General features: G+C 61.4%; 1 protein-coding gene across 1 annotated transcript; it reads left to right on the plus strand.

The window, feature by feature from the left end:
- The first annotated feature begins 408 nt into the window (after positions 1-408).
- Positions 409-7842, plus strand: AKAP17A (A-kinase anchoring protein 17A). Its single transcript, XM_079727636.1, has 4 exons — positions 409-1173; positions 1779-1927; positions 4709-4949; positions 5934-7842. The coding sequence occupies exons 1-4, from the start codon at positions 412-414 to the stop codon at positions 6867-6869; spliced, it is 2088 nt and encodes a 695-aa protein (XP_079583762.1). The 5' UTR covers positions 409-411; the 3' UTR covers positions 6870-7842.
- The last annotated feature ends 3927 nt before the right edge of the window (positions 7843-11769 follow it).

The following is an 11769-nucleotide window of genomic DNA, read 5'->3' on the forward strand; positions in this document are numbered from 1 at the left end:
TGAGGTGTCTGCACCCTCTGGTGGAGGTGGCGGGTGGAGCCGGCCTGGCCCGCGTACGCTGGGGGCAGCGACCGACCCCGCCGAGCTGGGCTCCTGCTGCCCTGGCCCCGGGAGAGCTGCCTCTGGGTACTGGGGGCAGGTCAGCGCTGCTGGAGGAGTCGGGCTGCCAACTGTGCCTGAACGTTTTGTCGGCCCGTTTTCTCCCTTGCTTTAGTGTAATCTCATTAAGAGCACCAACGTCTCAGGGGCTGAGGGCCTTTCCCTACGTAGAGGCCCGTGTGCCCGACGTACAGAGAGCAGACTTGCCTCCCTGCTCTGGGCCCGCAGCACCGGCCAGCCTGGGACACCTTGCCCCGGTACCCGGCCCTGACCCCTCGCGCGCGCGTGTTTTTCAGGCCCGAGGTCCCGGCTATGGCTGCGGCTACCATCGTGCATGACACGTCCGAGGCGGTGGAGCTGTGCCCTCCCTACGGCCTGTACCTGAAGCCCATCACGAAGATGACCATCAGCGTGGCGCTCCCGCAGCTGAAGCAGCCGGGCAAGTCCATCTCCAACTGGGAGGTGATGGAGCGCCTGAAGGGCATGGTGCACAACCACCAGTTCTCCACGCTGCGCATCTCCAAGAGCACCATGGACTTCATCCGCTTCGAGGGCGAGGTGGAGAACAAGAGCCTGGTCAGGTCCTTCCTGGCCTGCCTGGACGGCAAGACCATCAAGCTCAGCGGCTTCTCCGACATCCTCAAGGTGCGCGCCGCCGAGTTCAAGATCGACTTCCCCACCCGCCACGACTGGGACTCCTTCTTCCGGGACGCCAAGGACATGAACGAGACGCTGCCGGGCGAGCGGCCCGACACCATCCACCTGGAGGGGCTGCCCTGCAAGTGGTTCGCCCTGAAGGAGTCGGGCTCCGAGAAGCCCAGCGAGGAGGTGCTGGTCCGGGTGTTTGAGCGCTTCGGGGAGATCCGCAACGTGGACATCCCCATGCTGGACCCCTACCGCGAGGAGATGACGGGCCGCAACTTCCACACCTTCAGCTTTGGGGGCCACCTGAACTTCGAGGCCTACGTGCAGTACCGCGAGTACGCGGGCTTCATCCAGGCCATGAGCGCGCTGCGCGGCATGAAGCTCATGTACAAGGGCGAGGACGGCAAGGCCGTGGCCTGCAACATCAAGGTGCGGGGGGGCCCGCGGAGGCGGTCCTGCGGGACGGCAGCCGCGGGCGGGCAGCGGGCGGGCCCCGTGCTCCTCTCCCAGAACCTGCGTCTTCAGGGGGCGCGAGGGAGCTGCACGCCTTCCCGTGGCTGCGAGGGTGACGGTCGGGCACGCTCTGGAAGGGGCTGCAGCCGGGCCCGGCCGGCGCACCGCCGGCCCCCAAACGGCCCTTGAAACGAGGCGACGGTTCTTTTACGGCCGCGCACTGTGCCCCGTGCCCCCTGGGCGGCGGAGGCGCGGCAGCCGGCCTCGGGGCCCTGTGGCACGAGGGGCGCCGGGCAGGGCGTCGGGCCTCCGGGTACGCTCGTGCTCCCGGCGGAAGCGGGGCTACGCGGGCGCGGCCGTGTCCCTGTGGTTCGTGGTCCCCTTCCCCTCTCGGGAGGAGTCGCGTCCTGAGTGCTGACCGGGAGGCTCGGGGCCCGCGGCCACTCAGGGGAGGGCGTCCCGGGAGCCCCTTCCCTGCGCCGAGTCTGGGGGAGCCGGCCTCGCGCGGGCGGGGCTGTCGCCGTCTGGGAGGCCCTCCGGGCGCCCGACCCGCCCCAACCTGCCCCGTTCTCCCTCCGAAGGTGTCTTTCGATTCGACCAAACACTTGAGCGACGCCTCCATCAAGAAACGGCAGCTCGAGCGGCAGAAGCTTCAGGAGCTGGAGCAGCAGCGGGAGGAGCAGAAGCGCCGGGAGAAGGAGGCGGAGGAGCGGCAGAGAGCCGAGGAGAGGTGCGTGCGGCCCGGGCCGGGCCTCGGCGCTCCCGCCTGGGCCCCGTGCGCGCCCCCGTGCGCGCCCCCGTGCGCGCATGTGCGGGCGGCGGCGGCCACGCCCCTCCCGCGTGGCGCCTGCCCGCTGCCCCGGACCGGCCTTCCCCTCCGAGCCTCCCTCGGTGCCATGCGCGGCTCCTGCTGACACAGGCACGGAGTCTGGGCTGTTTTGCAGGTTTTGGCGTTCAGGCTGAAGCTGCTTTTAAGTGAAGTAGAGAACTGATGACGTTGGCGGGTTTTAACAAAAACGCCTCATTTAGGAGGTCTGTAAAGTAACTGAGGCGCACGCGTCTAAAGGCAAACTCGGGGGACGACCTTCCCCCCTTTTATCTTTTGCTTTGTGAGTTATAAAAGCAACCTGACCAACGATACTACCTGGATTTTGGAAAACGAGGAGAGGTTCTTCTTGGTCCATCACGGCTGCTGTGCGCTTCGTGTTTCTTTCGTGTGTGTGTGTGTGTGTGTGTGTGTGTGTGTGTGTGTGTGTGTGTTAAGGTGTCGTGTGTTTTGCAGTGGCGTTCAGTCTTAGGCATATGCGTGATCTGGGCAGTTCATTGCTCACTAGTCCGTGGACCTGTTGGCTGAATTGACTTCCCTGGGTTCCTGTTTTGTTTTCCCTTCACCGATAGCACTAACACAGATGCGGAGATGTCTCGGCGGGTAGCGGTTCCTTTGTCTGCACCGGAACCCGGTTCCAGGGTAGTGGGTCCAGACGCCGCCGCTGTTCTCTGTTCAGCCCCACGTGGCTCCCGCGGGGAGGCGGGGATGGCTGGGCTGCGGACGAGGGTGTGGCCGTTGTTCGGGGGCCAGGAGCCCCGGAGTGAGGCCGTCGGTGCAGAGAGAGAGGAACGGGCGTCCGGGGAAGTGTAGGCTTTGCTCGCTGCGTGGCTGCCCTCAGGAGGCGGCCCTTGGCGGGGACGGTTTGGATCGTGCAGTGAAGCGGGCCGCAGCGTCAGCACGGCCCCCTCAGGCAGAACCGGGAAGCGCGAGTGGCGTGCAGACCACCCACCCGCCCTTGTCCCAAACGGGCTTTGTCCTCTCTCTTCCAAGTGGACCGTGACCACAAAGCCCCGAGCTGGGGGGCGTAGAAGTTACCCCACGGCCTTCCTGAAAGCAGCTCTGAGGTCTCGTTAAAGGCAATTTGCTTGACCTTAATGGCAGGAAAAGCGGGTGGGGAAACGGGACTGAGAGTGGCCTTGGAGGACAGAGAGCAGGTTACGTCCTGGTGAGGACCCGGCTTCGCAGCCCCAGGGCGGCGCCTCGGCTGTGGCCGCGGAGGGTGGCAGGGCTGGCCTGGGACGAGCGGTGGGCCCGGGAGGCGCCCAGGGTGCGCTCTGGTGGGCAGGGCTGTGGGGCGGAGCCTGCGGGCCGGGCCGGGAGCCTCGGCGTCTGTGCCCCATCCCGGGCGGGCGTCTCTGGGTCCTTTGGTGTTCATAGGAACAGAGTGCAGCCGGCCAGTAGCGGTCGCGTTCCTGGTCGTGGCACGTCGTGGGCCATGAGCTCCACGGTTGAGAGCCGTGGTCACTTGAGGCCCGTGAGGCCGCTACGACCCGCAGCTCTTGACGCACACCTGCTGCGGGAGGCCTTCAGGTGTGTGTGGCCTCCTGGCCACCGGCACCCTCGGGCTGTCCTGCTTCCCCGCGTTAGCCCGGCCTCGGGGCCCAGCCCGCCCCCCTCCGCCGTGTCCGGGTGAGCTTGGGCCCTCCCGCCTCCTCGTCCGGGCCTGGCGCCCGGGGAGTGATGTCGGCTCTTCTGCAGACGGGCTGCCTCCTGGCCTCAGGGGTCTCTTCTGTGTCTGGTCCTGCCCAGAGCGACCTCGCCTCTGTGCTGTGCCGGCAACACGGGCAACTCAGCGAACTTAAAAGCTCGAGGGAGATGCGGGGGTGCCGGGTGGACACATCCTTTGGTCTTCACCTTCCCTGGGGATCTGGAGCCGTCCTGCTCTCGGTGGCATCCTCATTTCCGAACGAGGAAGGGTGTTGTTAGGGTCTAGGCTGGCGGGTGTGGTGCGGGGGTGTTTATGGAACAGTCGCTGTCTCCAGGGAGAGTGTACGCAGTGATCTCGCAGGGTTTCCCCAGGCAGTGCGTGCTCTCGGGACCCCTTGATCGGGGGACACCCCAGGGCAGAGCGGGTCGGGTTTGCGTCCCCGTGCCTTTGTCGTTTCTACCACTTCCTATGAAAGGCCATGCGGTACAGTCTCGTGTTTGGTCTTGCCCTTAGCTCGCTGCTTCCGGAACCTTCCTGCGGCCATGTACGTTGCCGATTTCCTTCCGCTCAGGGCCCGCGGGTGCCCGGGGTGTGAAAGCCCGTTCCGGGTGTCTCCGCTGCCCCTGGGGCTGGGGCCGGTCCAGCACACTGGCTCTGCGCTCGGGGTGCGTGCGGCCAGCGGAGGGGCCTCGTCTCCCCGCGCCCCGCGCCGCTGCCGCAGCCTTTTCCCCACCCGTCCGTCATCTCCCCTCCGCCAGCCGGGTGCCTTTTGTTCAAAACTCAGCGGCCGCCGCGTCCTCCCTGGCCATCCGTCCCTTTCTTCACGATTCCGGGCTGGGGTCGCACTCAGCGAGACTCTCCCGCGGATGACGCCGGAAACTCTCAGCCCCTGAGCCCCGCGCTCCTCGGGGTCCCCGGATGCGACTGAGGTTTCTCCGGGGATGAAGCGCTGCGATGCCGAGCCCCGCGGCTGCGGCGCGCCCTCGCGCACGCAGCCCGCGGCCTCACGGAGCCCGTGTGTCTCGCTCGCGCAGGAAGCAGAAGGAGCTGGAGGAGCAGGAGCGCGAAAGGAGGCGGGAGGAGAAGCTGCGCAGGCGGGAGCAGAGGCAGCGGGAGCGGGAGCTGCGGCGCGGCCAGCGGAGGCTGGAGAGGCTGCAGGCAGAGGAGCAGCGGAAGCTGCAGGAGAAGATCCGGCTGGAGGAGCGCAAGCTGCTGCTGGCGCAGCGCAACCTGCAGTCCATCCGGCTCGTCGCCGAGCTGCTGAGCCGCGCCAAGGTACCACCTGCCGCACCTGCGGGACGCGGTGCCCCGGCCCGGGGGTGGGGCTCGTTGCACGGGACGACACTTCTGGCGTCCCCGGGTCATCGCTCCAGATCCGGGCCCTGCGCTGAGGGAGCCCGCGGAGCTGTGGGTCGGCCTCCCCGCGTCCAGGCCTTGCAAGGGCCGGCCTGACGCGGCGGGGAGGGGGGTGGGCAGAGCCCGCCGAGGGCCTCCCGCCCACCCCCGGGGCTCACTGGGGCCGTGCTGCTCAGGCCCCGTCAGGTCAGCCGCCCTGGGCCGGGGCCGGCCGGGGGTCGGGGCGGAGGCCGGAAGATGCGCGGTCCTCGCCGTGGCCCCGGGAAGCCAGGCGCCCGGAGCCGGAGCCGGAGCCGGGCCGCGCCCCCTCGGTCCACAGCTGCAGAGCTGACAGGTCTCAGCTGCGCTGTGCGGACGGCCTTCCCGGTTCCCCCACCTGCTCCTCCTGGACGCCAGGCCGGTAACTGCCGCGAGCCGGGCCGGGGGCGTGGACGGGCCCTGCTGGGCGCGCCTGGTGCTCAGGCGGGCCGCGGAGTCCGGCGCGGGGCGACCCTAACCTGTTGTCTGGTTACAGTTGTGATCAGTCCGCGGGAAGGAGCGTGGCGGGCGCGCTGAGACCTGTGGCAGCGTGTTCTTGTTTCATGGTGAATATTGAAGACCCTGAGCAGGCCCGGCCCCGCGCCTCCGCGCTGTAATCTCAGCTCCCCGTGGCCGGCGACCTTCGCACCGACAGCAGGCGCAGAAGGCCCGCCCCGGGGCTGCGGCGAGGAGCTTTGCCAGGGCTTTCCTCTGCCGGCTGGGCAGGACGCCCGGGCGCGGGCAGGTGGGGCGGGCCGGGCCCCAGCCGCCCGCCCGCCCGCCCGCCCGCAGGGTCCCCCTGGCCGGCGTCTGCAGAGCCGCGCGCCGCGGAGCGTCCGTGCGGGTTCAGAGCCCTGCTCAGGTGCGGCCCCCTCTGTCCCGCAGGCCGTGAAGCTGCGGCAGCAGGAGCAGCGGGAGGAGACGCTGCGGCTGCAGCAACAGGAGGAGCGCCGGCGGCTGCAGGAGGCGGAGCTGCGGCGAGTGGAGGAGGAGAAGGAGCGCGCGCTGGGCCTGCAGCGCCGGGAGCGCGAGCTGCGGGAGCGCCTGCTCAGCATCCTGCTCAGCAAGAAGGCGGACGGCGCCCGCGCGCCCACGGGCCTGGGCGCCGCGCACGCGCACCTGCTGCAGCCGGTGCTGGACATCCTGCACACCGTGTCGGCCGGCTGCGCGGGCGCCGCCCCGCCCACGCCCGGCGCCCCCCGCGAGGCCCCGCCCCGGCCGCCGGCTGCCGGCCCCGCCCAGAACGTGAACGGCGGCAGCGCCGCCGCGGACGAGGCCCCGAGCAAGGAGGGGCCGGATCCTCGCCGGGTCGCCCCCGACGACGGCCCCTCCGAGAAGCGGTGCCCCGGCGTCCTCGCCTGCATCCCCGACAACAACCAGCAGCCCAAGGCCGCGCCCGCCACCTGCGAGCAGAGCGCGCCCAGGAAGGACGCTCGCTCCGAGCAAGACAAGTGCAACCGTGAGCCCAGCGGGGGCCGCGGCCGGGCCAGCGGGGACCGGGGCAGCGACGACAGGCCCAAGCGGGAGCGCAGCCGGCCGCGGCGGGCGGGCAGCCGGGAGGACGCGAGGCCGCACAAGAAGCGCTCGCACCAGGACGGCAGCCCCCGCCGGCGCAGCGCCAGCCCCGAGCGCGAGCGCGAGCACGAGCACGAGCACGGCCGGTCGCGGAGGTCCCACAGCAGAGACCGGCACGGCCGGCGGGAGAGGAGCCGGGACCGGGACCGCAGGGGCAGCTCGGGCCGGAAGCGCAGCCGCCACCGACGCAGCGAGAGGTCGCGCTCGGGCTCCCCCAGCCGGCACCGCAGCACGTGGAACAGGTAATGCACGGAGGGCCCAGGCAGCCATCGCGGAGGACCAGGACGGGGGGGCGCACGTCCTGCTGCTGCTGCTCGCTGCCCCCCCACGCCCCGCCGCCCCAGCACACCCAGGGAGCCCCCTGGTGAGGAAGGCACTGCCTCCAGCCTCCTTCTCTTCGTGGCCGTGGGTCTAGTTCAGAGGCATTGTCCCTGGTTACGAGCTTTCGTTTCCCTTAAAACTGTTGATCCAGTAGCTTTAACGTCAGCAGTCCTCCCTGAATCAGGAGGAGCACGTAGGCCACCAGCCGTGAGAATTGCAGACCCGCCCCACGCCGGGCACACAGGCTGGCAGCGCCGAATCCCTGCATCTGCTCGGAGACGCCGATCGTACTCACTTCACGGGAGCCGCCTGTCGCGTCACGGGGACGGACTGTCCGGTGTCGCGGCCACAGCCCCACGGGGCATGGAAAAGAGGAAGCTTCGCCCTGCGGGTGTTTTTCTATTTTTTGGTTTTTTCCCTCTTTTGTAAGTTTAACGGATTGGGAACAAAGTTTGGGTGGGATGCTAAAGGAAAATGGCTCTGGTGCATTTAAGTCATCGTTGGGGAAGCTGTAGGTTCTGCAATGCGGAAACTCAGACGTGCCATCTTTGTAGGTGTGGGCAGGTGCAGAAGTGGTACAGAGGGTCCCAGACACTCACTTTTCTACAAATTCAAGTAATTCAGCGTAAGAAAAAAAAAAAAAAAGGTTGATTAAAATTAGTTTTGGTTCCTAGTCAAGGTTAGCCTGTGTGGTTTTTTTAAGAAACCGTTTTGCTAAATTATTTTTACTTGGAACGTTTCAGATTTAATGCTGCAAACATGTTAAATTTTATAATCGTTGGCTTCTCTGAGTGAAGCTCAGAAATACTTAAAAAATAGCTGTATCGTCCGCCTTAGGAGAGATGGTGTTTATTCCAGTTTGCATTTTTATGGTGAAATAAAATCCTTTTCCAATGAACTAATGTTTCCCATACTTACGTGTTTTCTCGTTTTTAAGTTCTTTGGTCTACGTCACTGACCTGAGCGTAATTTGGCATATCTGAAATCGCTGATTTCTAAAGATTGATTTCACATGCTGTGACTATTGTAAAATAGCCCCCTGGGGGAGAACAGGCGTCCTGAGACTCATTCGATTTGTTTACCGGGAACATAAAAGTTTAGCAAGTTCACAGAAGCAGTCTTTTTAAAGCTACAATGCCATTAAAAAAAAAAAAAAAAAAAAAGATTTAAAGAAAGTGGTTCTCTTTTCACCTTGAGTTGAGGTAGCAGGTAGGTGTCAGTGCCCCTGATGGGACCCCGAGCTGCAAGTGATCCCTCTGTCTGTTTAAGTCAGACCCGGATCTTCTCAGCACATGGAGGGCAGTTATGTGCCTTTTCCACCCTAGTCACATCATCATCAGAATCTCAGGTCAGCACAACAGACTTGCACGTTCCTTCTCTGCACTGACATTGGTCTGGTCTGTCACCAGCCGAGGTGTGGGCGCAGGACATGCTCAGATGCCCAGTGATTGGAGATGCCTCTCGGAGATGCACACGGGCAGCTGTGTCAGGATTCCTGCAGCCTGGCATTGAGTGTTTTTTGCCCCATCAGCAGCTCTGAGAAAGTCGGGGGACTGGGTGTCACTCTGGGTGCCCAGGATATGTTGCTGGATGAGACAGGCCCCCTGAAACATGGGGATCTTGAAGGAGCAAGTACAGGACTGAGGAGCAAGCCCCGTGGCATCTCGTGTGTATGTAGGGGAGGTCTCTGAAGTCAAGGGAGGTCTCCGTGAGGTCAGAGGAGGTTTCTCTGAAGTGAGGGAGAGTCAGATCAGCAGACATCTCTGAGGTCGGGGGAGGTATCGCTGTGGACGAGAGTCAGGCATCTGAATTCTAAACCTGTTCCACTGGTCATGCGTATTCCACCTCCAAAACCACTGAGCTACGCAGCAGAAGGCGGAGGTGTAATAAATGCTGCCCAGGCCAATCCTCCCTTACCGACTGGTCCTCCACCTGCTGGATCTGTCAGTTCCTGAGAGAGGGGTGGCATTGACATCTCCAACCGTAGCAGCAGATGCATCTTTTTCTCCTCAAAGGCCTATCAGTTTCTGCCTTTTGTGTTTGACACTGTGTTATTAGTTGCGTACAAGTTAAGGATTGTCACGTCTCCTCGGAGAACTGGCTCCGTGGTCATTTGCAGTGCCCTTCTGTACCTTGATAATTTTCCTTGTCCTGAAGTCTGTTTGGTGGTAAATGGGGAGGAAAGGAATTTGATGGAAAGAGATGTCCGTTACGTGTATGTGTCTCCTAGACACACACACAGCATCCAAGGGTGTCAGGGAAAAAGAAGGTTTTGGCGTAAGCCATGATTTTTCTCTCTTTTCAAGCCAGGCTCTGCAGAGGAGAGGACAGTAGTTTTTTGTTGTGACACAGCAGATACTTTTAGAGGCAACGTGCCTAAGAATGAGGATTCGGGACCCTGGCTTAGAACCGCTTCACCCAACAGCCCCTCTTCTGTGAGGCCGACGGCAGTGATTTGCGTGGGGACCAGGTGAAGAACGCCCATACTGCCTGTGTGGGATCCTGGTCGTTTGGACTCATCTTGGGTTTAAGACACTTGTTGTCCTTATGACTTAGGGTGGGATTTCCCAGGTTACCAGTGCAACCACCCCTTATCCACAGGTTCCACATCCACGGATTCAGTGAACCGCAGATTGAACACTATGTTTACCATCTGCGTTTGGTTGAATCCGTGTGTGCGGAACCATGGATACGGGAGGTGGACTCTGGGACTTCAGCATCGGCGAATTTTGGTACCAGCAGTGGGTCCTGGAACCGATCCCCGTAGATACCGAGGGACATTGGTGCTTTCCTTTATTTTCTAAAAGTTCTCTTGTTTTCTGTAGGAGTTGTTAGCGATAAAAAATAGAGATTACTTGAAACACGTCTATTAACTGATTAGATTTTATCTTCACAAACCAGGATTTTTCTTAGTTCTGAGGTGACTAGACTGTAACCAAGGGCGCTGTGACTAAGGAACCCGTTTATTGAGGAAATGGAAGGCTTCCACCCTAGAAGCGTTGTCCTGCCAACTTCTGGGGTGAATGAATGGGAGGTTTGCCCCTCCTTTTCTGTCTGTCTGATAGCATTTTGTCCTGAGCCTCTTTCTAGCCAAGTGGGATCATTATGTCATTGTGGGTAAATAAAAACCACCCCCAACTTATCTTTCACCCGGTGGAGATGTTCTCCAGACCTAAGGGCCTGGGGGTCACCAGGAGTTCTGGGATTTGGGACTTGACTGTGGCTCTGTGTCCTCTGGAACCTAGCAACCTGCATTCGAGGAGAGATGGGGAACTGACAAAAGGCACAGAGCTCTCAGGGAGGGCTCCAGGGGAGAACGAGATTAACATGGCGTCGGGCAGTCGATTCACCCCTTTCACTGCCATCTTCACTCCTGCAAACCCTGAATCTCACAGGCACCTATCACTACAAAGGGATTTTTGACCTGCTTTCGTTTTGTGGTTGCTTACTTATCTGGATTTTTAAAGTACTGCCAAAGAGGAGGTTGTCATCACTGTAACCGTGCCTCGCTCCTCCAGGCACCTGTGCTTTTCCTCACCACGCATAGCCCCGCTCAACACGCACGGCGGAAACCCCACCGATTCACCTGAGTCACCTAGGCTGCCGTCTTGCTAGATTCCCCGCTTCCTGTCTTTGCCCTGTAATCTCCCACCTGGGGTTTGATGCCAGTTCACGGGGTCCTTGATGCGCACCCCGTTTGAAGGGGATCGGGTCCAGTTCTAAGTCCTCAGTTTTGCTCTAAACTTGTTCTTGTGACTGATCGTCCTGGGAAAGCGCCTCCAGCATCCCCCTTCTCCTCCCGCTCGCGGCCCCCGTGGAGGCACCGTGCCGCCTCCTTCCTCATACTTGGGTTCTGCTCCCCACGCTGACACGGCTTCTAGGGTCCCAGTGTCACCTGGAGAGGTGGGTCTGGGAGGGACACGGTGACAGCGGGACGGAAGAAGGGCCTCCTGGAGGTGTCTGCTGGGAGATTGTTAGAAAGGAGGTGAGACCCTTCTGCACGTGTTTGTGCTCCCACCAAGTACAGGAACCAGGTTCCCCCAGACCCGAGGAAAACCGGGGGAAAGTTCTTTCTGAGCCATCCTGAGAGGAAGCCCTGTCCACCTCGGTGAGAGGACGCATTTCCAATCGAACGTCGGCTCATACTTAACATTTGCAAGGTTTTCACTTATACACCTGCTCATGATGAGTCGGAGCACATAAAACACATAAATCCTCCTGTTAACAGTAAAAAACACAAAAAACGTAAATTGTCGTACAATTTCAATTGATTTATTTTTTCTAGTTTTATTGAGACATCACTGACATATCGGTTTGAAATTTGCGTATACGGCAAAACGAGCACCACAGAAAGGCTAGTCAACCTCCGTCACCTCGTGCGTAGACATCTTACTTCACAAGTAGGATGGGATGACCAGGGACATTTCTAAGCACAAAAAACAAGAGCCCAGAATCCTGGCGGGGAGAAAAGTGAGTTGAGAATGTGGATAGAACTAGAAAAGGAAACCATATAACATTACGATTTTAAACACACTATTATTTTGTGGGGTTTTAAGTGGATGGATATAGTTATTAAATCGCTAGGGTGTTTAGATTCTATCAGACACACTCTAAAGAATGCAGCAAATTTGAAAAACGTCTACTATATGCCAGGCATTGCACCGTTTGCATTTGCATTTAGATGATATTAGAAAAAAAAAAAGCGTAGGGGGTACCTGAAAGACCCCTGCCCCAGGATGGTGGTCTGGTTTCAGACTTCCAGGTGTTCTGGACTCACCTCGGGGTGAGAGGAAAAGGCGGGATTCCACGCGGCAGGTGTGGGGGG

Source organism: Hyperoodon ampullatus (assembly GCF_949752795.1).
Source record: "Hyperoodon ampullatus genome assembly, chromosome: X".
In the NCBI taxonomy this organism is placed as follows: Eukaryota; Metazoa; Chordata; class Mammalia; order Artiodactyla; family Ziphiidae; genus Hyperoodon; species Hyperoodon ampullatus.

Excerpts from the sequence above, each read along its gene's own strand:
- AKAP17A (XM_079727636.1), top strand. The coding sequence starts at position 412 with ATGGCTGCGGCTACCATCGTGCATGACACGTCCGAGGCGGTGGAGCTG. Across the intron at positions 1,928-4,708 it reads CGGCAGAGAGCCGAGGAGAG|GAAGCAGAAGGAGCTGGAGG; the intron begins GTGCGTGCGGCC and ends TCGCTCGCGCAG. Across the intron at positions 4,950-5,933 it reads AGCTGCTGAGCCGCGCCAAG|GCCGTGAAGCTGCGGCAGCA; the intron begins GTACCACCTGCC and ends TCTGTCCCGCAG.